General features: G+C 44.6%; 1 protein-coding gene across 2 annotated transcripts in view; it reads right to left on the reverse strand.

Annotated features, from left to right (window-relative positions):
- Positions 1-13,711: 13,711 nt before the first annotated feature.
- INTS7 (integrator complex subunit 7) overlaps positions 13,712-26,197 on the reverse strand; it is a 91,701-nt gene continuing 79,215 nt past the window's right edge. For both annotated transcript variants that reach the window (XM_004756862.3, XM_013058463.2), the window contains 4 exons: positions 23,560-23,692; positions 20,163-20,261; positions 18,429-18,614; positions 13,712-15,217 (listed from right to left, as the gene is read on the reverse strand). In XM_004756862.3, the coding sequence (XP_004756919.1) occupies positions 14,930-15,217; positions 18,429-18,614; positions 20,163-20,261; positions 23,560-23,692 (706 nt within the window). In that variant the 3' untranslated portion in view covers positions 13,712-14,929. The remainder of the gene's footprint in view (positions 15,218-18,428; positions 18,615-20,162; positions 20,262-23,559; positions 23,693-26,197) is intronic.

Below are 26,197 nucleotides of genomic sequence, written 5' to 3' on the forward strand. Positions count from 1 at the left end.
CAGATACATAAATAAATAAATCTTAAAAAAAAAAAGGACTGTTTGGTTCTGCTACATGTCACACATGTCCCCATCTGTCCTCCCTGTCCATGGGTTATCATGGATAAAACAGCAGAGCCCAGCTGCAGCCCAGAGAGGAAAATGACTTGCCCTAGTCATTAGGGGGTAAAGCTGGTACCAGAGGTCATGTTGCCTAACTCTTGTTTGCATGTTTCCTTGTTACATGTTTCAATATTCCTTTCCTACAGGTAGGATGCAGTTTTACCTAGGCCTAGTGCTGATTTCAGGAGCAGGGTTGGGAGGCTTTAGCCAACCCCTCTTCAACTCCCTCAGCACCTCATCCCACTCCCACACTCACCTCTTATTTTGTCGTGAACATTTGATGTTTCCAGGAAATTCTGTGCAAACACAGCAAGCTGGGTCCCCCCAAGGCCTCCCCTTTCCAACTAACAAGGGGCCTAAGTCCTTCCTGTACGGAAATTCTGGAGCCGCTTGTCCATGCACCCATCTCTTGCAGGAGACTGTCAGCTTTTCCCCAAGTACTTTTCTCTGATGTCCCCAAAAGTATAACGCAGGCTCTGCACAGTGTAGACTTGCAATGAATATTTGCTCCTGGGCCTGCTGCTGGAGTGGCCAACTATGACCCAGTTAAGGAAACTTACGTATTTGGAAATCGGTATTTCTTGCATGTACTCTCTAGGACAGGCAAGGAGTTAAAAGACAAGATGGATTTTAATTTCTTATGGCTTCTATCACTTTGATACCATGTATCATGGATTCCTACCCTAGGCTGTAGATTCCTCAAGCAAAGTCACTTTGTACCAGTAGGTAGTTGTAGTATGTAGTTTCCTAAGTGAATGACTTAGAATCGGGATATGTGATCCTTACAGTACCTAATATAGTACCTAAGGGTAGCACACTTTATGGGAAAAAGCACCTAGACATCTGACTGTACGATCACAGGACAGTGAGCTTACATGATCCTTTTTACCATCGGGGAGGGAAATATGGAATTTATAAACCAATGTAAACTATGAAGGCAATATTTGGTCACGTCTGTGCCTTTTGCATTTCACATTTTAGTGACTTGAAGACACTCTTCTAAGAAAGGATATTACACATTTCAGAATTGTTGTAGACATACGCTGGGTTGGCTATCTGCTCAGTTGCTCTTCTCTGGGTACAGTTCAACCTCCCCCTGTTAGGGCCAATTTAATGTTAAAACCTGTTTAACTATTAGGGCCTGCTTAGCCAGAGCAACTCCATATTGCCAAGGTAGCCATATTGTTGTTTACATCCACGGACTTCATTCCGGGAATAAACGCCCCAGTAGTTCCTGGTATGGTTCTGGGTATCGATTCCGGGAGTAAACGCCTTAACAATAGAAGTCACGTACCTTGGGTCTGCAGTTATGCCCTATAAAACCAGCCTGCGAGATCAGGACAGGGTCGCTCTCTTTGGAGGTGGCCCTGGCCGGTCAGTCTGACTTCTAACGCTTGGCATAGAATAAAGCTCTACAAAACTTTCACTTTGTCTCAGTCTTGTTCCTTTGATAATGGACCCCAACACCCCAACCCTCTTCAAACACACATGCTCACCGCAACTCTTGGGGGGTCCAGGCCACCATTATTTATGCTATGACCTGCTCAGGTTCTCTCTTCCAGGAATTTGGAATTTGAAATATAGAGACACAAAGAAAAGAGCTTGTCTGGGGGAGGCAGGCCTATTAATGGCAGACCCTCTGGAGGGGAAGTCCATACACACACACACACACACACACACAGAATCAGAAAAGTCGGTGGTTCTCAGGAATAAACATATAGAATCTGGAAGTGAATTAATCTTTGCCCCCTGTTGCTTTCTGCACCTCCATGCTATTACAATAAAATACAATAAAACCTTGTATTTTATGTCATATTTCGAGTTCTTTTAGAAGCCTGTGGGAGGCAAGAATGAACTTAACCTTCGTATTTCTCACAGGCCTAACCATCCCTGACCCTCTTCAGGCACTCAACGAACGTTGCTGTAGTTGAATGAATTTGACTGACTATATCGACAAAAACAACAAATTTGCATGTTTCTGGGGCAAACAATATTAAAACTCTACTTGTGCTTTTCATTTATCTGTCTTTGTGTTGAGACATTGTGTTATGATTTAGGAAGCAAGTAGCCCTGAGAGGAGTACATGTGCTTTAACAACAACGACAACAAGGTGAATGGAGAAATTCCTGTGAAAGACATTAGTGCCGTTCTCTGCCCTCAGGCCTCCCGCCCATGTCCCAGCTCTGGAACCCCACAGCAGACACACAGTTAGGAAAAGGTGCAGAGAGAAACGGGGGCCTGACATTTGTGGGTACACATCAAGCACCCCCTCTCCAGGGGCCAGACTGACATGCTGAGCTTTCAAACCAGCTTTAGGGACACAGAGAGTGGAGAGGCTCTGGAAAGAGCTGAGAATAAGCAGGGTTAGGAACCTGAACAGAAGGCAGTAGGTGTGGAGTGTGACGTCTTGCCCCTGAGGAAATGGTTGCTAGAGTCCTTCGGTGAGTGCTTCCAGGTAAATAGTCTCCTGTCTGAAGAGGCTGTCAATGGCCTGTACTGGCCACCTAAAGTCCTTCCAGAAGGACCGGGGGATGGTCTTGGTGAGGTGGGGAAGGGCGCAGAGCCAAGGCTGGAGTCCCAGAGGCTAAGAGCATTCGGGGTGTAGAAACCCACCCCCCCTGCACCTCACATCAGGTGACCCTCGGCCAGTGCCTGGTTCCTGCCCTCCGGGCGGCCTTGCTCTGGTAAACAGCCATGGAATGTTGACACATACGCAAGTGTGGCTGCAGCTGAAGATCTTAAACATTCAAGCGCCTTCCCTGCTGTAAAATCTCAGAAAGCGTTTGGACAGAGGAGAGGAGAGAAGACCCAGAGAGCTTAAAAATGTTTTTGTAAACTTGTATTTGCTACACTAAATATGTCCGTGATGTAAGCAGGCCTTGCACTTTGGGGGAGTTCCATTCACGTTTTAGGATTTCAGTGGTAAGAAAATATATTCTTAAGTTCTTTTTCCATGCCTCTTTGTCGTGTCTTGGAAAGTCAGCAGCTGAGATGAATTTGTTTCTGTACTGTGGCCTACTTAAAAAACAAAAAACAACAACAACAACAAAAAAAACTTTTCATTTTTTAAAAGGAATTTCATGTACCATTTAGAAAAAGCCACCTTATTAATATTTTTAAAAGATTTACTTATTTGAGGGGGGAGGGGCAGAAGGAGAGAGAAAGAGAGAGAGAGAATCCTCAAGCAGACTCTACTCTGAGTGTGGACCCCGCTGCAGGGCCAGATCCCAGGACCTTGAGATCATGACCTGAGCCAAAATCAAAGTCAGCTACCTGATCCACGGAACCACCCAGGCACCCCCACCTTATTAATATTTTGATAGACTTCCCAGACTCTCACTTATGCACCTGTATTTGAAAATACATAGTTTTAAGAACATGAGATCAGAGATGTCTGGGTGGCTTCAGTTGGTTAAGGTCCAACTCTTAGTTTTGGCTCAGGTCATGACCTTAGGGTGGTGGGATAGAGTTTCAAGTTGGGCTCTGCATCCAGCATGGAGTCTGCTTGAGACTCTCTCTCTCCCTCTGTTCTTCCCCCAGCTCACTCTCTTTCTCTCTCTTCAAAATAAATGAAATTAATCTTTAAAAAAAAAAAAAAAAGAGGAGCGCTTGGGTGGGGCTCTGTTGGTTAAGCATCTGCCTTAGGCTCGGGTCATGATTCCAGCAACCTGGGAGTGTTAGGCTTCTGGTCAGCAGGGAGTCTGCCCCTCCCTCTGCTCGTGTTACACACACACACACACACACACACACACACACACACACACACTCTCTCTCTCTCTCTCTCTCTCTCGCAAATAAATAAAATCTTTAAAGAAAAACCATACTGTTTCATAACCTGACTTTTTTTTTTTACTCAAGGATCTATAGCGAACATATGTCCATGGCCATCAAAAATGTACATCACCCTCATCAATCTTAATAGTTACATATAATTTTATTTTATGGAGTTTGTGTAATTTGATCAATTCCTATTGATAAATCATTATATTGTTTCGGATTTTTGTCATATTGAACCACATTTGATAAATGTACTTTTTTGTTTTTGAAGATTATTATTCATTTATTTGACAGAGATCACAAGTAGGCAGAGAGGCAGACAGAGGAGAGGGGGAAGCAGGCTCCCTACTGAGCAGAGATCCCAATGCGGGACTTGATCCCACGACCCTGGGATCATGACCTGAGCTGAAGGCAGAGGCTTTGACTCACTGAGCCACCCAGGCGCCCTATACTTTTTTTTTTTTTAAAGATTTTATTTATTTGACAGAGAGAAAGATCACAAGTAGGCAGAGAGGCTTTATTTTCCGTGGATACAATGCATCCGGTGGTTTCCCAAAGTTACTGACCAGGGTAGCAACAGCTGAGGTCAAGGTGTGACCAGATGGTATTGGTGCAACGTAGATTTTAGAAGCAGAAGCGGTGACGGAGTCTCCATTATCTGGAGACCCATGTTCATCATACATAGAAGGAAAAGTCAACTGAACTGTGCTAAGGCCAGTTCTCTGCATCTCTATACCAGGGTTGTGCAAGTAATGGTTATTTCTCTCCAGAACCCAGCCAGTAGGCTGGGCTCACTACAGCAGGGAAATGTCACCGACGCGAGAACACCTGAGGGACCAAACTGGCCTGCCAACAGCAACCAAATGAACTCTCCAGCAGCCGCCTGGCATGGGCTCCCCTCCCACAGGGGTTGTTGATGGCTTAGGCTTTTACAATGCTCAAGCCGTGTTCCAAGGAGCTTTTGTGGTTTAAATCAATGTGCTTCTGGGAATAAGTGCCCTTATTATTCCTGGTTTCCATTATTTGCTGTGCTCTTACACTTCTGTGACATAATATCCTTTGTGCGGCTGTACAGTGACAGTCCTTTCAGGAATCTCTAAGAGCTTTCTAATTAAGACCCGCCGCCACATGGCAGACGGAGATACGAAAGCCCAGGGACAGGGATGACAGAGCCTCACCTTGGTCACAAAGGTTCCAAGGCCAGGTCCGGCCCCCACCAGAGAGTGGAGGGCCTGGGTCACACTGCTCGTTTAGGAAGACTGTCACTGCAGCAGAGACTACACTCTTGCCAGGCTGCCTGAGGGCTTGGTGGGGGTGATAGGCCCTTTCAGTCGGCTTAGGGTCCCCTGGGCCGCTGATCTATTGAGTTGAGGACTGAAAACTGGAAGTGCCTGCTGGCTGGGCATGAGCTCTTGGGTTTATAATCTGTTCTCCATGGCTAAGCTCCCAAGGCCAGAAGCTGTCATGGCTAGGTGATTTTAATTCTTTTTTTTCCTTTTTTTTTAAGATGTTATTTATATATTTGACAGACAGAGATCACAAGTAGGCAGAGAGAGAGAAGGGAAGCAGGCTCCCTGCTGAGCAGAGAGAGCCTGATGTGGGGCTCGATCCCAGGACACTGAGATCATGACCTGAGTTGAAGGCAGAGGCTTTAACCCACTGAGCCACCTGGGAGCCCCGGTCATTTGAGTTCTTAAAGTCCGTAAACTTGATCAACTGCCTTCTATGTGCCAGGCACCAGGAATGCAAAGATGAACTTCAAATCCCCTCCTTTGGATGTTTACAGCCTAGACAGAGGAGGAGACAGATAAGTGGGGAGCTGTAAGAAGCTGAGTGCTGTAACAGAGAGGAGACCAGAAGGCTGGGGCAGCATCCAGCTCTGTCGGGCTTTCGGGGAAAGGTTTTTGGAGAGAAGGACTTTCCACGTGGGTAAATCTTTAGAGACAGACTGAACTTGCGAGGCAGAGCTGTAGGGAGGAGAACATTGCGTGCTGAAGGCCAAGTGTGTGCAGAGGCCCGGACGTGTGAAATGCATGGGGTTCAGGGAACCACTGTCAAAAGTGGCCCGGGCTTTCCTGTTGTTCTGTCTACTTTTGTAGCCCACACTCCGTCTCTTTTTATTCTTGATATCTTCCTTTGGCCGATTGTTAGTGTTACCCCTCCACTCCTCAGGGCATTGTGGACTAGGGAGAGATTATGTACTGGGGAGTGTCCAAAAGAGAAGCACAACGATAAACATTTCGCTGTGTTGTAAGACACAAGGGCAGCTCAGGGCACCTTGGACAGGAGCTCAGCTGGGTTGTCTTCTTCTCTGTAGCAAAAAAAAACTGGCTTCGGATGGCCCTGGATGTTACCTGTGCCAGGGCCAGCCACCTAGAGCAAGGTCCTGTTGTCCCAAGCGTGTGGAGTAAACTCTGGGAAAAGCACATGGAGGTGTGAGGGGGAAGCGTGAGCTGCCCAGCCATCTAGTGGACGACGGGTACAGGAGTGAAAGCATCCGACTTGAACTGTGTGAGTCTAACGAGCCGTGGGCTCTGGGGTCAGGCTGGACTGGAGTGGTAGGAAACCAAAGGCCACCTCTGGCTTCCTCTCCTGGCCTTTTCTCCCTGGGTTCCTTCCATCGTCCCCTTCACCTCCCACAGCACTGAAATACCTCCTCCGCCAATGAGAAAAAATAATGCAGTGTGCTGAAGTGTGGGGAGGGGTGAGGCCCGTGGGGCTGCTAGGCTGGCGTCTCCCTGGGGAGGGTCTTCAATGATACCTTGAAGAATTCGAGCTGTTTGGGGACCCAGTCGGAATAAAACAAGTTTTGGACCAGGGGCACCTGGGTGGCTCAGTGGATTGGGCCTCTGCCTTCGGCTTGGGTCATGATCCCAGAGTCCTGGGATGGAGCCCTGCATCCGCCTCTCTGCTCAGCGGGGAGCCTGCTTCTTCTCTCTCTCTCTCTCTGCCTGCTGCTCTGCCTACTTGTGATCTCTCGCTCTGTCAAATAATAAATAAATAAATAAATTGTAAAAAAAAAAATTTTTTTTTTTTTTTTGGACCAGATGAGAGTGAGTTGGGAAGGACGGATTGCTCAGAGGACACAGAAATGGGCAGCAAGGAAAAGAGGAAGCGAAGGTGACATCCCGGAAGACATAATGAGGCTGTGAAGGCGGAAGGTGGTGGGACGGGCCGGAGGGAACACTGCGAAGGACAGCGCCTGCCCCTGCCTGGACACTTATCTCAAACACACACACAGACACACACTCAGAAGGTGAGAGGAAACAGAACCTCTTCACCAGCACTCTCTTCTCGGCTGGCAGGCCGGACCCTGCACCCCTGCCCCGGCTTCTCTGTTCCCTTGTCTTTCTGGGCCACGGCCAGAGGCGTGGGCTCTAAGGCCACAAGTCAGGCAGGGTTACTGGATAACGTCTGCAGCCGCACTGCCTGAGCCCTGTCTGGGGGCCGTGTGTGTGTGTGCGTGTGTGCGTGTGTGCGTGTGTGTGTGTGTGCGTGTGTGTGTGTGTGTGTGGTGGGGAGAAAGGCCGCACCCCCTCTCCCAGGCAGAGCCCTCACCCAGGGAGCCTGCCTTGGGCAGGAGCTCCCGCTGAGGGAATGGGGCCGAGAGGTCAGACAGTCCATCCCTCGGCCTCCAGAGAGGCCGTTGGCAAACGCACCCCTGTGGTCGGACAGCACAGCCCACGGGGTCCAAAAGCCCCTGTCCTTCATTATTTTCACAGTTCACTAAGTTCTTCCTTCTAGCCAACCTAAAGGTCTCCATTTTAAGTCTCCTTACCTCGTATTCTGCATTTGGGGGAAAATGGTTAAGTCTCATCAGTGGGAAAATAGTTATGTTCAGTCAGGTAGAAAGTGTCCACTGAATTGAGGGGCTTGTGGCCAATAGATCTGAGGGCAGGGATGGAGATGCTGAGTAACTCAGAAAGAATGACAGAGAAGCCTGGGTTGGCTCACTGCGCTGGTGACACTTGTGTTTTGTTCTCCCCTCACTGCCTCCCCCACCCCCACCGCTGGGAGGTGGCGCTCAAAGATGGTGCTGACAGGGACGCTGGTGAATGTGACTGCTCCCCTCCCAAGAGAGTAATACATTGCTTGTGAGTCTAACACATTCTAGTACCTTCAGGTCCTCAGACGCCTGGGGACAGCATCTTCCTTTAAGGCAGAGATGGTCTGAGACATCATGATTTCTCGAGGCTGAGGTTTCTTTTCCTGCCATCCCCTGGGCCACCAGGTCACGCTGGCCACCCCACCACAGAGGCAGAAGACAACCGACAACTGGTGGGTCCTTGCGAAGCAGCAGGCTTGGTGCAGACACGATGACATTCAGCTCACGACTCTTCAGCAGGAGAGTCCTTAGCCCCATTTCACAGATGGAAGAAGCCAAGGCTTCTTATCTCATCTTCTCATCTCTGTGAGATGTTAGGAAACAAGAGACTCCGAAGAGGCGGGGGGTTGGTGTGGGGCGTGGGACAGTGGAGCGAGTTGTCTCTTCCCATGGAAGGCACAAGATGACTTTCGCCACCATCTGTCCACATGTGTGCCTCTGCCGGAGGTCAGGCCGCAGACCGCTGCACGTGAGGCTGGGCTTGCTGCTGATCATGGAGGGATTCCAGCTGTCACACCTGCTTGGAGGAGACATGGCGAGGATGTTTCTGCCCGGCCTGGAGCGACGGAAGCGCTTTTCAGTGTGGCACGGCTGGGGTCAAGGGAGACTGTGCTGGGAACAGAGTGGTTTCCCTATGACCATGGTTTTGGGGAGTTTTCCATTTCCCTCAAGCACAGGGAACTGAGGCAGGGGGTCCGTTGCTGTAAGGGGTTCAGGTTGGGAATAAGGAAGCACTTGGTGTCCTGTGAAGATGGTAGACACAAAAGGGCCAGGGGTCAGGCTGAGCGCTTTCTTGAAGGGCCACACTGCAAACAGCAGTGACTCTAGCTTGGACAGTCCTGTCCAAACCCCTTCTTCTCCTGCTTTCCTGGAGCCGATGATCTGCCACCTCGGAAGCTGCCTCCCAAGTTCCTGTGCACAAGCAAATGGCTACCAGCCCAAGGAGCTTGTCCAGCACCGCGCCCTCGGCTCCTGACACAGCGCATGTGTTCCAATAAATATTTGGTGAATGAATAAAAAGCGTCATCCGTTTTTAAAATTGTGTCCTTGTTAGCTGTACCTTGGGTGTAGGTCTGGGGAATCTGTCCAGACTCACGAGCGGTAACTCAGATGGATGCTGCTGACTGAGCACAGAGCCCCGTGGTGTCTGCTGAGGTACGGCTAGAGCTCAGGGTGAAGGAAAAGTGCTTTCTGTCAGCTTCTCCTGGTCAGCTGCTCGGGGGAGGAAGGAGGGAGAGGTAGGGCTTAGGATAGACTCACGGGCCCTCTCCTGTGTCAAGGGCCCTCAAGGAGAGATTCCTGATGAGCTCACTCCCTGAGAGACGATTCTAGCCGGGCTAATATGCTTTTGAGCATCCCAGGGGACGCTGTAACCACTAAGTAGGATAGATCTGATGTTGCTTAAGTGATTCTGTGATTACAGTCATTTCTCCCCAAGGCCCTGATACCTTGAAATGTGACATTGGAGGTTTGTATCATCCAGCGGCCTGGCTAGAAGCAGCAGTAGCTTCTGCAACATGAGACAATATTTAATTCTTTTGGAGTGTAAGCTCCTATCTCCTCAAGGCCCAATGTTGACTTCACACTTCAGGGGTGTATATTTTTTTTTTCCAAATGCTCTTTTGTTCCTCTCTGGCTTCCAAGAAGTAGGTGCCCAATTGTCCCTGATTAGAGGCCCTCTGAGAAGGAAGGAACACTTGCTCTTCCGAGTGCTGCAAAAGGAGGAAATGCCAAATGATGGCCATTTTCTAATTACCTAAGAGCCTGGCCTGTTATGTACAAGGGCAGATGCTATTAGAATTTCAGAAATGGCATATTTTGGGCTCTGTCAATAGCTTTTATAAAGCTCTCTCCACATTCTGTACAAGTTTTTTTTTTTTTTTTTTTTTTTTTTTTTCCCCTTTTCCTGTCAGTAGACGACACGTTGCCCGAGGGATCTCCCTGTCAAAATTCCTTTTGCATTTCCCACCCCAGCTCGGAGCCCGGCACTGTGTGGGGCTCAGAGCGGGGAGCCTTCTCCCCCACTTGCATTTGCACAATAGGTTTCTCATCGACTCTTGTCATTGTATGTGTACAGTCCGCATGCGTCCACGCGCGTGTGGTGGGGGCTCCAGACCGGACTCTCCTAATCACATGGTATCTGCCTTTGCCTGGTGTGTGAGGGTGGGGAGGGGAACGCAAGGTGGGGGCTGCAGGTGTTAACCCTTTGTCATCACTTTGCTCATCTCCGAGTGAGAGGACACAGGCAAAAGGCATCATTACCTTCACTGCTGGGGGGGAGGCGGGACTTGAGGCAGCATGGCCTATTCTCACCTTCCATGGCCTCGGAAACATGGATACCTTCTCAAAATTCTTCAGTCTAATTTAGCTCTATGTTGTCTTAGTTTTCTATTTGAAATATTTTTGCTTCATAGCCATAAATAAGCTTCATCAAAATCCACAAAGGAAATCTCCCCAGAAAACCAAAAGGTGAAGTAGAGAATACTTTTCCTCTGTAAAACTGATTTTAACCCATCATGTCTTTTGAGGGTAGAGGAGATGTTCATTTTGCTGACTGATTGATTTTCTAATACCAAGTGAATGTGTACTATTTCACCTTTATAATTTGCTAAAAATAATTCTCTATAAACAATTAAAATATTTTTAGTCTCAGTTTGTCCGCTAAGTATTATAAGACAAAAGCTAGACCTTGTAGACAGGACCTGACAGGAAGATAATCCCCAAACTCATTTTACCATGTTTCAATCTTTAACCAGATCTAAACAGAGAACAATTATTGCACAACAAACTTGACTGTGCAGGACAGAATTGCTTCGGGAGAGATTAGCAAATAAGCAGGAAGATAAGGGAAAAGATAAAGACTGAAAAATGCTTTGTACCTGCGGTAGACTTGAAAAAAGTAAATTTATATCACTTAGCATTCTTCATTAGAAAGTGGGTATCAATGGCTTCCAGTCTTGGTATACTATTTAAGGAGAAAACTATGACTCATTCTGTTTAAATCCCAGTGGCAATTACAAATTAAACTACTCATAGAATGAATACTTTAGACCGGGAGATAGTACAGAGTAATAATGGCCTCCCTCCAGCCAAGCCAATAAAATACTCCGCCCATGGTGTTACAGGTCTCTATGTTCTCGGGCAAGCAATGGAAAGGAAGACCGTAACCTCCTGTAACCTCCGGCTGTTGAGAGATCTAAGCCCATTTATCGGACTTTTGGACAGTCATGTTGGTGACTGTCAAAGGCTAAATCCAAGGGTGAATTACAGAAAGAACAGGTCAGGTGTTTGGTTGAGCAACAGAGTTATTACTGGAAGCAAAGCAAACCCACAAACCCCAAATACCTTCCTTGTCATTTACAGTCTTTCAAATGAACCCTTTGGTGAACCAAAGAATTCCAATGCAGATGTCTTATCTAGAAATCTATTTAAGGTTACCTAGGTCCTAAGGGAGTAGTGAATCTCATTTCTTCTCACTCTTGCACTGTCCTAATTCTGCAGGGGGTAGCCATCCAAGTCTATTTAAGTTTAACTGAACTACAAGTAAATAAAAGATTCAGTCACATTAGCCATATTTTAGACACACAATAGCTACGCAGGGCTAGTGGCTATATTGCCCAGTCAGACTTAGGACATTGCCACCATCACATAAAGTTCTCTCGGACAAGTGCTGCATATATGCTACGTAACAAGTGGCAGGACCCTCTTATTCTCAAGGAGGACCCAAGGAGGACCAAGGGACTGATCTAAGGATCCACGGCAAGTGAGTCTTTTAAATATAGAACTTAAACTGACATCTCTGGGACCCTAGTCTGAGGATCTTGGTTTGGTTGTTTGGTTCTTCTGGGAACCATACATTATGTGAAAAGTGACTTAGTGTTTCCCGTTGCACATTATCTGCCACCTCGGTTAATCTGAGCTACAAAGGTCATATCACAAGATCTCTTAGGCTAAACGGGAATAGAACAGTACTTTAATTTCTAAATAGTTAATGTACTATCACTATCACTACTGAAGACCATCAGCAGCTTTAGAAAGTATTTTCATAATTTTCTATGTACATAGGTATTAAATATTTTAATAGGATTTATGATACTGGTTGTAGACAGAAATTCCATTTTGTATTGGTCAACATTATGTTAATTTTGTTATTATTTTGACATACCCAAATCGGAAATGAGAGGAAGATAGCTAAAATGTGTGTTTAGTAGCGGACTAGCAGTAACTTTTATTGTGAATAAATAAAATGCCACCATTAAGAATTAACCTAACCCTGTGAAAAACGGTATTAGGAAGGATATAATAGTAACAATGCCAGCAAGCTCCTGTATCTGTTTACTATGTGCAAGGAGCATGTTAAATGCTTTCCATGTATCACCTCACTTAATCCTCACGCCTTTCCTAATTTTAGGAATAAGGAAATTGAGGCATAGAGATATCAAGTCGCTTGCCCAAGGTCACAGAGTTAGAGCTTGGATTTGGATCCAGACAGTGTGGCTCCAGCGGCTGTGCTCTGAGCCACCAGGCTATATTGCAAAGCTGCTAAACACTGAGAAAAATTAGCCCCGTCTTCTGGAATCAATCAGCCAACCCCTTTTATGATCTGTATCTCTAAGTTCAGGGGACATGTTCACTTCACGATCAGTATGTCTTTCTTTCCTTCATCTTTCCCTGAGTATTTCTTTTTCTTTTCATTCATTACTGTAGTGTTGAAATTATAAATGTAATTTCCCTTTACCTCAAATAATTGCTTAGCAGCTGATGCCAAGAATGCAGTAGACATTATACCAAACATAAAATCAGAGTTCCAATCCTGGATCTAATGACATACTCAATTAAAATAGCCTTTTTCTTTTTTTCCCCCTTCAGGAGTTATTTTCCTACTCTGAACTACTTGGATTTATTTTTATTAATAATTCCTTTCCAAGTTTGTGCCAGGAGCCATCCAGAACACCAAGTCAAAGAGTTTATAACTGTAGTTATCAAAAACGTCTTTTAAGAACATAAAATCTGGGAAGGTCTCAAAGGGAACTGGGGGAGAATTGGTGGTTTACAAGATTTGCTTCTTTTCTTGGGAATTCTGTCTTAAAACAGTACCAGAAACCTGAAATCGACATTATAAAATTTCATTCTGAAAACAGGCACTGAATTTTTAAAAAATGTACCCCCCCACCCCCCATTTAAGAGCTCTTTTTTTGGTCTTTTAGTCACCCGATAAAACTCTAGATTGGAGTCAAGAGATCCTGTCTAATTCAGTCATTTTACAAAGAAACTACTCTAGAGAGATAAAGTAACTTGCCCGGGGTCACAGAGTTAATTCATCAGAGTACAACCTGTGCTTTCTGGTCCAGTTTTTTCCATGCCTGGTGAGCAGGAAAGGGGTCCTGCATACCTCCTCCGCACCATGTTGGCAATTCCTCCTTGGGCCCATGTTTCCAGATGCTGTCACAGCTGTCCATATCGTGCACTGTGTACAACTGGGCTGCATTTAAAGGGATGTCATCCTCAGCGGACTCTGTGGACTTCCATGTTTTATGACCGTGTTCTGGCCAATGGCAGCAGAGGGTGTTTTGCTGGGACAAGAGCTCATGGAGCCCAGCAATCTCAGAGGAATCTGAGTTTCTCACCACTGGAGGCAACATGACAAGGAAAAAAGAAAAACTAATTCATTTTTTTTTTCCTTTGAGCTAATGTTGACTTTAAAGAAAGAAAAAGGCAAAACAGAAGCAAAGAAAATGAGAGATTTATTTAAAAAGAAAGCCTCCAGGGAATGTGCCCTGCTTCATTTCATCCTAAGATCTGCTTACAGCCCAAACTGTCCGTATCATCATCGTGTGCAGCCCTGTGATCCCTGATGTTTAGAAAACCATGATCCCAAGCACTGAATGATCCAAAGGAGAATGAACAGGTAAATTACATCTAGTATACCGTGTTAAGATAAGAAAGTTTATTACTATTATATTTTAGAATGGTTTTCAACCAGTATTGAAATTGAAAAAAAGGGGTTTTCTGACTAACCAGAAAACTTCTATTCCCTGAGCATCCCAACTAATCGAGGTTGTGTTACAAAGAGGCTGTTCTTTCTAGACTATCAACTCTAGAATTACATAACTTGCCAAGAAGAAACCAAACCTATCAAAAGATCTGCTCTTCTAATTTAAAACATTAAGATAGTAAATGTGAGTTTTTTCACTCTTGGAAATAGTGTAAAAAGTCTACACTATAAATAAAACCACATACATACTAGAAAAAACAAATGATTAATCTCCAATTTTTGCATGTAATTGTTAGCTGTTTTGGGGGGGTCAATAAAATACTAAATCAATAAATTAAGATTGCATTAGCATAGAAAAGACAGGTAAGTAGTTGAAATAATATAGCAGGATGTTTCAATTCGGCGAGACTGCATGCTCTCAAAATCCAGAAAATGGATTTCGGGGGACACAGTGAAGTCCATCCAGGGGAGAACTCGTTTTCTGTGGCCGCAGGTCAACTTTGTATTGACCGGTTAGAACTTCCCGACGCCTGGCTCAGAGTGAGAGGTCTGTGCCAGGTGGTGAGTTGATGTATTTTGATGCACAGGGAGTCAAATCTATTAACTCAGTGATCCCAACACACGACTTTTCTTGAACAAGAAAGATGAGGCTCAGCAACAGAAAAACAAAAATAAAACAATGAAAATGTCAAACAGATGATAAGGGACTTGGTTTAAGAAGGAACAAGGACAAAAAATCTTGTTGGCGAGGAGCCCAGTTATTTCTCAAATTAAGTTTCTAAAGAAAAATAAACCCCTTTCTTCCCCCCGCCCCGAGTATTACATTATAGAAAGCAATGAATAAACAAACTCCATATTCTAACTTTTATATCTGAATCCATATGAAAAGTCAAATTGTTTTTGCCCATTTGAATGATTCCTAGAAAGCCAGGAGCGCATCCTTCATGTGGCTAAAACCGAGAGTAGGCATTTCGTTGTTGCTGCTGTTGTAATGGCTGCTGGGCTTGCTGCTGCTGTAGGCGAATTTGCTGGGAATAAGGGTCTTCCAAGGATTTTACAAATATGGTAGTTCTGGGACCTGTCTTCCACACAATACCATTGGCGTCTTTCACGGAAGATTCCACTGTAATGTTGTGTGTTCCAAGGATGGCAAAGTTCAACAGAAACTGAGTACTGAAGTAATCGTTATGAGGTTCAACCCTCTGCTCCATCTCATTGGTCATATTGTCGATGGGTATCTGGAATGAAAAAAATTGTTAAATGATAATAATAGCTAATATTCGCTCAGTGCTTACTGTGAGCCAAGCCCCATACCAAGTACTTACTTAATCCCTGCAAACAACCAAGAGGTTTAGGTACCATTTTTACCCTTGCCTTATAGATGAGGAAACTGAGGCAGAGAGGTTAAGTAATTTCTCCAAGGTCACACAGCTGATGAGAGGTGAGGATGGCATCTGAACCCAGACAGGCTAACTCCAGAGCGGACACTCTTGAGTATTAAGCGATCCTGCCCTCATTATCACCGAGTAGAACGAGCCTCTCCCCCTGCTTCCCCACCCCCATATGCCGCCCTTTCTTCCCTGTGAAGGAGCTCTGGACATGCCACCTCATAATATGCTGCACTGGCACATTATTTCAAGCTAAAGGCACTGGAGAAACAGCAGATGGAGGAATGGCTCTGACCTCTCCATTTTTACCTCAAACAGGCCATAAAATCTGCCATGAGAAAGGTGCCGTTCTCGGTACCAAGAAGAGGAGAACATCCTCATCACTAGAAGCTGGCAGTCAACGCTGAAATGCACCCCACAAATAAACTCCCATGACCCCTACCTCCCCCAGGTGCCCCCAACCTCCACCCCTGCTCTTCCCCGCCTCGCTCCCAGTCACTTCCCTGGCTTACTGCCCCTCAACCCTTTCGTCTTCTGTCTTCACAAATTTACCCTTTCTTTGTCTGAAATTCACATAAGCTTTCTGCTCTGGTCACTTCTTTGGGTTTCCATTGTCCCAATGGAAATTGTCCCCTTCTTTGGGTTTCCACTGTCCCATGGGACAAGATTCCCATGTCCGTGTACCATTCGAAGAAATGTGTATACCTTTCTTATGTTCATCTGCCTCAAAGTCAGTTTAGTCTTGGGCCTGGGTGGAGACCCTAAGACAGTGGGAGAGAGAATTTTCCTTTCCTACTCTTGCTTACTCCACCCCAATCTGTCTGTGAAGACAGATTCTGAGGAAACAGGGTGTAATCACCTCTTTCAGGGAGTTTAAAATCTAAGACACTGAAAAAGAACCCAACACTAGTTAAATACAAGTTAGAGTTCTTCCTCTTACCTAGCCTGATCTGACACTGCTTCAGTGATGCAATCTTTCCTACCTCCTTTCACACATTTCTAGAACTTGTGCTGTGCTTACCTAATAGTCAGTATCTTATTCAGACTGGAGGCACAATGTATCATAAAACACAAGTTCATGGGCCTGTTCACTTACTTAGGTAGACACCCATGTCTCTGGCCTTCAAGGAACAGAGTAGCACCTGCTGGTACACCCTGACCTGTACCCAAGGTGAAGCATGCCAAGAAAGATACTGATTCTGGAACGCATATAAAGGTAACCCTAATGACTATTTGGCCGGATTGCTCTAGGTTATGTGTGTGTTTTTGTTGCACAATCAATGACATAAACATGCCCCAAAGCTCTGTGACTAAATGAGCATATCATGAGGTCAGTTTTCCAGAGAGACATTCACCTATAACGTTGATGAGATGAAGTCACTGACCAATTCGAGATCTTAGAATTATTTATAGGCCCTGTTTTGTTTGTACAACTTCTGTAGGGTTTTTATGTCCCTAAAGAATATGCCTACCAGCCAGGAACTTCCTTAAAAGGACCAGAAATAGGCCTAAGCAACCTGATCACTGAATAGGTGATGATTTCAAGTGGAAAACTCACTGCAAATAACATGACGAACCTTGTACCGTATGATTTATTCTACTGGCTTCCTGACTTTACACAATGCCTCAAGAGGTAAGTTAATAAGCAAAAGACTGGCTTGAATGGTATTTTCTTAACAGTAGAAATCACTGTATACAAGAAAAAAAGAGAATCACTGTTCTTGCAACCCTAAATGAGGAGACAGCTGCAGACACGGGTAGGTTAATTAGGTAAATTCTCACCACGACCTTCCATGACAATAAGGATCGCCCAAACACAACACTTGGACTCTACATACAGGAAGTGACTTTTTTCATCATTCATCACATCTTTGCTACATGGGGCTAATAGGGCACCACAATCTGTGTTACAGGCGTCGAAGAGAGCAAAAGAATGAAGCCTGAGCCTTATCAGTGCTGGCAAAGAAGGGAGAGAAAGTTACCAAAGAAAAAAACCACACCTTCTCGTGGCTTTTTAGCCTGAAACCACCAAAACCACCAAAGAGAATAAAATTTTCTCTTTTTATATCTTTACTAATATTCCCTTCCTTATTATGGAGCTCAGTTCAAGTATGCCCACAGTAAACCTGGACATAAGCAATCTGGGCATTTGAACAACTCTGTTCATACAATTGTGTACTTGTTCCCTTGCTATATTTTCTGTGAATAAACCACCAAAGAACTAGAAAGAGATGGCTAAAGGAAGGAGTGTTCTGCATTTGGAATACTGGTATGCCATAGTATTTAGCACCTTGGCCTTGGATAACAAAGCAAGCATGACTTATGGTTATCTACATCATGCTCTGTCAAAACAGCAAATTCCTAGAGTTACACCTTTAAGGAAAGATTGTACTTTATCTGACCGTTGTCTGTCAATGCTGTGTACTTCTTTTCTTTAGAGAATGCTAATATCCACTTAAAATAGAGAGAAATAATTAGATGTGTGTTTTGGGGGGAGGGGAATTAGGGAGGCACTAATTCCCCACTCTTGATGTTTCCCCGTCATGTGGAGGGACTTTTCATGAGATGGACAACACTGGTCTCCAGGGGAGGAGGTGAATTCTACTGACTGCTAAGGTTTTGGGTAAGAACTGAGCATGGGGAGCTAAGACCTTCTCTTTCCCTTCTCTTGACATCAGGATGCTCCTCCCTGCCGTTGATTTTACAGGGGCAGGCTCTTATGTGCAGAGGCTGAGGCTGGGTGGGAAAATTCAATTCAGAGGTACAAGGCAAGAAGCTCCTGGTTGCCAGGCACCTGAGCTAGGTTTTCCCATCACTGAACAGTAAGACTCATATTTTAATCTCTGTCTGCCTGGATGCTCTCTATCAACTGGTTCAAGCAGAGAAAAGAGACGAATTATTTATCAGCCCCTCAAACCCCAATATGTGCTTTTAATTTATGTCCACATGTCTCCCCTTTGGAGGTTTCATTGCAATCTGCTTAACCATGAAAATGACTGGAAAACTTCCATGAATGAGGTGATAAAATCCACATCACAACTGTGCCTCTTTTCTAAATTACCTTGTAGTCTTGTCCGGATTTACTCTGTAGTGTGGAAGAAACATTCAGACAGACGGACTGAATTTTGCGGAACAGTCCTGGTTTAGATCCGTGTTGAACCACTCCCTCTACCTTTAGCGCCAGCTGCTGGTTATTCTGGACAGCGATGGGCTCTGCAGGGTTGCGGGGCGATGGTGACAGAGCCAGCTGGAAGACCAACAGGAAGATCAATGCTCACAAGCAAGAGCAAGCTTTCTTCCAGCAAATGCTTGTGCTGATTTTTGTCTACAGGTTACATACAGCGTTACACAGCTAAGGACCTGACCGCTGGGACAACCAAACAAATGCACCTTTCAGGTCAAGGGTTCCTTCTCCCTAATGTCACTGCTAAATACCACTGTGTCTTCTACCCCAAACCCCAGTTTTGTGGGAGGGTAACAGAAAACAGTGAAGGCCCTAGTCTTCCCCGTTTCTGCAGTGGGGCATTTCTTTGACAATGAACCAATTCTAGCAGGAAAATGCGCTATGTAAATTTTCTTATCTAGCTGCTGTCTCTTTGGTCTTACATAATGTTAGAAAGGCTAAATTCAAGGGCAAGTGAATTTAAAATTCAAGAATTACATGTACGATCAAGTCACAGTGGGATAAAAGTCAATTTGCACAAATGAACCAAATGACATTTTAACTTCTCATTAGTTTTTATTTAAGAACGTATTAAAAATCCCAAATACCTTTAAATTACAGAAAGCCCAAACTCTGCTGAATGAAAAGATGGAAGAGGTGGGTCTTTTTGACGATGCTGAACACTGTGTCAGTCAACCCCACGCACATCCTATCCGAAGACCTCTTATCTAAGAGAATCAATTTTCCTTATTACCCAGGTCATTCTGAGATGTAATACTCTGTTATTTACAACCAGAAGCATTCAAAAGGATATGCAAAAGTGCAATGAAGACATTTACTGACAGAGGGATAATTCAGGAAATCTCCTGGAGGCTAGTTTTCCACCTCTTCCAACAATTCCATTCTCTGAATCAAAAAGAGCTTTTGAATTTGGAGTGGCTCAAATATTTTCAAATACTAGCTCTTCTCATTGGCCAGCTCCTCAAAACGCGATACTCACAGACAAAAGCGCTCTGTAGGTAGGACTGGTAACATTTTGCCAGACCGAATTATTCTAAATAGAGTCTGAAGAGCCCAATCAGACGTGAACTCAGCTCAAGATCCTTGAGGACGGTGAGGAAAACCTATCCGGATGCCTGCGTGGCTCAGTCTGTTAAGTCTGCTTTCGGCTCAGGTCCTGATCTCCAGGTCCTGGGATCCAGCCCTGGGCTCTCTGCTCAGCAGGGAGCCTGCTTCCCCCTCCCTCTCTCTGCCTACTTATGATCTCTGTCTGTCAAGTAAATAAAAATAAATAAATAGATAAATAAATAATTTAAAAAATATATTTTAAAAAAAAAGAAAGAAAACCTCTCAAATTATTCTTGGAGACAAGGGGCAGAGCTGCAGGTAGCTAAATCCCTGTCTACCCCGCCCACAGGGCACTGGCGCGTAAGGAAGGAAAGGGCTTATTTAACTCCCAAATCCCATTACCTTCACCAAACCACTTGATAAAGGTATAAAAAACTTTTAACTAAAGGGTGCCCGTTTTATCAAAACCAAAGGTAAGATCCTGAAGCTGAGCTATAGCCCATGTATTCCAGAAGGTAACTGGGTTTTTAATCTATATTAACCTCTGTATTTTGGTAGCGTTACCTTGATGCTGGTAGACTGCAGTTTCTGGAAAAAATATCTCTGAAACGAAAGAGGAACTTTCAGCAAGGAAATGATGGCATCGCAGAGGCATGCTGTATGCTGGGAGGGAAAAAAGAAACTAAGTCAAATGAAAATAAATTTCCAAATTTCATCAACAAATGGTACTTTCAGGAAGAAGTTTAAAAAGTACAAATGGTCTTTTGAAGAATATTGCAAAGGTACATACCCATCAGGAAACGGGCAGAACACCCAAATGTTTGCCAAATCATTCATGTCAAGGAGTACAACTGCAGATTTTTACTTTATTTTTATTTATTTATTTATTATTTTAAAAAATATTTTATTTATTTATTTGAGAGAGAGACAGTGAGAGAGAGCATGAGCGAGGAGACGGTCAGAGAGAGAAGCAGACTCCCCATGGAGCTAGGAGCCCAATGCGGGGACTCGATCCCCGGAATCCAGGATCATGACCTGAGCCGAAGGCAGTCGTCCAACCAACTGAGCCACCCAGGCGTCCCAATTTTTACTTTATTTTTAAGTACATTTAATAAAAAGTGAAATGTAGGAGAAAATCTTGCAGGCCAAATAATGCACATATTGTGCATTTCTGTAGCATTAGAGCTATTAGGTATAGTATTATATAATTAGCTTAGATACTATAATATAGGGTCACTTTCTTACGGTAAAGTAGGATCGAGAACATATGATAAGGAAGCCAGCACACTGATATCTGAGGCCTAACACCAAACCCCACAGGGAGCCTTGCTGCCTTGTTCTTCCCTCCCATATCCAGAGGGTGGCTTCCCTGTCCTTGTGGCCAGGGGTCCCCGGAGAATGAGCGATGGTGGAAACTTATTGGAATTCTGAGTAAGAACAACTATACAGTTCAACTCCACAGAACTCTGAAATTTCAGTAAGAGGACCTTACTTCAAAAATCCATTTCACAAACTTAACTGAGTTTTGAAACTCCCAGAAAAGCTGAAGAAGAGAATCACACAATGAATCCTTTGAGACTTAGTAAACGGAGTTATACAACTAGCGTTTAAGAGTTCTAAGATATTACACACATTTATCTATTTAAAACCACTTTATTGAGGTACGGCTGACACAGGTACATAAAATGTGCCTATTTACTGTATCCAACTTGATGAGTGGAGATGAGTATCACCCGTGGCACCGTCAGAGATACTACAGAGGTCACCCAGGCCAATCCTCAATTTTGCTGATGACACAGGTCACCCAGACGGCAAGGGGACAAGCTGGAACTAGAACCTAGGTTGTCTCTTCGTTCAATGACTATTTGGTTCTATTTGGTTCTATTTCATCAACGATTCACCAGCTTAGCAGATGAAAAACTACAGCGCCGTCAGAACACATGTTACTCTGGGGGACCCAGAACTATTCCAGTTGGTCAACCCTCCCCTCCTCAGTCTACTTCCCCATCAGCAGCCCCAAAGCACCTCAGGGTGAGAACCGCTCTACCCTGCGGCCTGCCCTTCCAAGCTCCTGTCCCACCCTTACTGGTTTTACGGTGCTGAACACTTTGTGTCCAATAGGTCCATAATAATGGCAGATCTGTTACTTGAGAAAACCACAACATAGATTCCAACACGTTGTGTCTCTTTCTTCAGGTTTAACTGCCAACTCAACATTATTCATCCTCCTGCAACAAGGGATCTGGGAAGCACTTGCAGGGACATCCTACGAGGGGTGGAAGTCTGATGCCAAGAGAGACACCTCTTTCAAGGATGGACTAAAGCGGACCACAAGTGACCTTAGGCTATTCCCTGGCAAAAAGGCACCATTCTCTCTTTCAAAAGAATGGATGCAGATTTTACAATTACAGGGACAGTGTGGATGGCCTCGGGCCGCAGGCACCTGGGGCACACCTCCACATCAGCAGCAGATGACCATACAGGAAGCGTCTGGAGACCCGAAGTCCCATGCTATGGTTAGTAAACCAGCAGGAGAGGACTAGCAGACACCAGCACTCTCTTCTTTGTTGAATCTGGCATTTTCCAGCCTTTGTATTTTGTGATATTTAATCAATGTCTTGCACAGATGTGTTTATCTCCTTCAAAGATTATCTTTACTCTGTCCCTTAGCAACCAAATCTCAATGTCAAACTACCCCTGTTGATTCAGTTCAGCAAATATGTATTGACCATCGTATGTGGAAAGCGGTATGTCCAGGAAAGTTCCTGTCCTGAAATCTGATCTAACTCTTCTGCAACACACCTTGTCAATTTCTTCTTACACACCTGATAAAAGGTGAGAGGACAGAGCGAGAAGTGCAGGAGCCAGAAGAAGCTGCGGGGGGGATATCAGCATCCAGCAGAGCGGGACAAATCCCCAGGGTGTGAGTCCCGAGACCTGGTCTTAGGGACCGAACTTCTGTATTCTCCCAACTCTTATTTTGAAGTCTTAGCTCCCAGTGTGTTGGTAATTAGAGGTGGGGCCCCATGATGGGATTACTGTCCTTAGAAGAAAAAAAGTGACCAGAGCTCCCTTTGTCTCCCTGGTCTGAGGGCACAGTGAGAAGGGGGAACGGGTGGAAGAGGGCAGAGGGTTCTCACCAGGACCAGACCGGCTGCCACCTTGATTCTGGACTTTTCCAGCCCCCACAATTAGGAGAAAGAAGTGTCTATTGTTCAAGCCATCCAGTCTAGAGGGATTTTCGTATAGGAGCCTGAGCTGACTTAAGACACGGGGGAATGCCCAGACAGGGAGGAGAAAATCTGGGTGAGTGTGCGTCAGTCTGTCCTGTGGTGGAAAAGACTGAAGAAGGAACAAGAGCTCCCCACGCCCCAAGGCTGCAGATTCAGCAGGCCAAAGGGGAAGCAGTGCGCCAAAGGACATCGGTGGCATCCCCTGGCAGAAGTGATTCATCGCCAGGTAGACAATGAGCCCCGTTCTTTGTTTCACGGGCCTGTGGTTCTCAACCCCGTGGCAGGACAGCATCACCTGGGAGTCTTGAAACATACTAACGTCTGGCCCTCAACTGCAAGGATTCAGAGTTAACTGATCTGGAGTGCGGCCTGGGCACTGACGTATTTTTTAAAAAGGTTCCAAAGTGATTCTAGTGTGTAGCCAGGGTTGACAACTATTGCAATTTCAGCTAAACTGTTAAAAAGGGGCGGGGGAGGGGAAGAAGTCTTCTCTGTGTTCTGCGGGAGGAGATTCCTCTAAGTGCGCAGCGGCTGCAGAGGTGCCAAGCACCGCCATGGACGGCGACGCTGAGAGCCAGGTATGAGAGGAGCCCTGTTTGTTACAAAACCGGCATGGAAAAAACGAGCAGACAGGTGAACTGACTCAAGTCACAGGGTTAGAAAGTGCCCGAGTTGGATAAAAACCCACGTCTGTGTCATAAAAACTCAATGAAACAAACGTTACTTGCCATGTAAGAAACAGGGGTGCATTTCCGATCGAGTGAGTCCACTTCCTCCAAGACGCGATTGTACACAGACATCATTCTCCGCTCATATTCGCTGTCCGCATGCGCAGCTCCAGCAGACCCAGATTCCTGGAAACTGAGGTCACATCAGTAGCAATTAATCAACCAAAAGAGTCACCATCTTAATGTCTAAACATGTTAGACACTTTCTACATATTCTCATTTATTTGGTAAAATAACGATGTAGGCACTGCTGTTCCCATTTTACAGATGAGCCAACTGAGGCTTGAAGATGTTAAGTGACTTGCTTTCAGTCACGTAACTAGTAAGTATCAAGCCCGGAATTCACACCCAGACCTGACTTCAAATTATGTAAGGCTAATCACTTTGGTTGTTAGGTAGTAGAAAAATACTTAACCCTTGCCTCTGCCATGAGGTGAAGGAGACCCAAGACATTTGAAAAGGTAACCAGCAGCATAAAGCCCGCAGGCTAAGGCCCCGTAACCAGTGAAGATATATAAATAAAAGATCAGGATGTGGGGGGAGTGGGGAATGCCATGGAAGAGATGGATCCTGAACAAACCACTGAGCAAGCAGGTCAGATAGGATGTGGAGAGAAGTGGGGTGGGCGCTCAGGGCTGTGGAGATGGCACGAATCCAGAACAGACAGGGATGGTGCGGGAATGTTCAGGGGAAAGTGAGCACATAGAACACGCCGGGAAAGTTTGACCTAGATTTCCTCCTTCTTCCTCTACTGCCTCACACCCCAAAAAGTATTTCTGAAAGTATTTCTAAGTGAGAAAAGAAAGCAAAGCTTTTGTGTTCTAACTAAACTTCCACGGGAATACTTGCAAACGCAATATAGGTAATTCAGCCACACCGGGCATCAGACTGTTCTTATTCTTCTCTTATTACCCTTTTAACACCTACTGTGTGTGTTAAAAAGCACCATGAAGGGACTGCCCCTAGGTACCTTATACAGGTTATTCCCTATAACTGTCACAAGCACTCCAGGAGACAGGCATCCTTAATTACCTGTAGTCCACGCACATGTGGCTCAGGGAGATGAAATTCTAGGCACATGTTTCTACAGCTACAGTGAATGCTAAAGGATTCATCATGTTCATAACTGCTTGGATCCAAAGCTTTGCTCCCTGCTCTGTACTGTACCTCAAGCTCCAATAAGACAAGACCTGAACCTCATTTATATGACTCTAAGAAAAACTCTACACGCAAAGCATAAAGAAATTTAAGTCTTTTACATCTGCTACTAAGAGGGTCTAAATTCAGAATACACTGCCCTACCTATAAAGATTCATTTACTTAAAAAATATACTTTGTTGAGATATAGGTTATAAAAGCTTAGGAACACACCTACCCCTTCTAGTCAATTCCCACTTCTGACCCAAGGCAACCATAGGTGTGTTTTCTATCACTATAAATTGGATGTTTCCTGTTATTTCATATAAAAAGAATCCCAAAGCATGCAGTATTTTGTGTCTGGTTTCCTTCACAGCATGTTTTTGAGTGTCATTCATGTGTTTTGCATATATCAATAGGTCGTTCATCTTTATTGCTGAGTAGTATTCCATCGTATGGATGTAATGGACGTATGAGTTTATCCATTCACCCGTTGAGAGGCATCTGGATCTTTACAGTTTCTGTTATTACAAATTAAGCTGCAATGAAATTTTACATTACATTTCTACGTGGAAATATGTACTTGTCATACGATAACTGCCAACAGTTTCCCAAAGTGGCTGAGCTGAATCATTTTGTATTCCCCAAATGGTAGGAAGTCAAGCTCCTCCACACCCTAATACTGGATACTGAAGGTCTTTTTAATTTTAGCCATTTTATTGGGTGTTCGGAGGTATCTCATTGTGATTTTAATTTGCATTTCTCATATGCCTAATGATGTTAAGCATTGTTTGCTTATCGGACATTAGCAGATCTCCTTTTTTGAAACATCTGTACAAATCTGTCAATTTGTAAAAACTGCATTATCTTGGGTTGTGTGTTCTTAATATCCTGAATATAAGTCCTCTGATAGAATATATTTGATAATATTTTCTCCCCATCTGTGACCTGTCTTTTCATTTTCTTAATGGCATCTCCAAACAGCAGAAATTTAAAAACTGAAGTTCAATTTAGCAAATTTTTATCTTCTGGTAACTGCTATTTGTATCCCAAGAAATCTCTACTGACCTCCAGGTTATGAAGACTTTCTCCAAGGTAGTCTTCCAGAAAGTTTACAGTTTTATTTTTTATATTTTGGTCTATGATATATTCAGAATTAATTTTTCTGTATGGTGTGAGGCAAGGTCAAGACTTTCTGCCCCCCCATATAGATAAACTAGCTATCCTAGCATCACTCATTGAAAAAAATTGTCCTTTCCCTATTGAATTATCTTGGTACCATGGTCAAAAGTCAAATGTTTACATATGTCAGTGGTCTCTCCATATTTTGGGCTCTCTATTATTCTACAATCAAGCCAATACTGCATTGTCTTAATCACTATAGCTTTACAGTAAAACTTGAACTGTTTGTTAAGTCCTCCACTTCAGCTTTTCTCCTTTATTCTGCAATATGGTGAGTTACACTGTTTGATCTTCTATTGTTAACCTGGTATTCCTGGGA

Source organism: Mustela putorius, unplaced genomic scaffold (assembly GCF_011764305.1).
Source record: "Mustela putorius furo isolate JIRA1106 unplaced genomic scaffold, ASM1176430v1.1 tig00000785_pilon_pilon_pilon, whole genome shotgun sequence".
Classification (NCBI taxonomy): domain Eukaryota; kingdom Metazoa; phylum Chordata; class Mammalia; order Carnivora; family Mustelidae; genus Mustela; species Mustela putorius.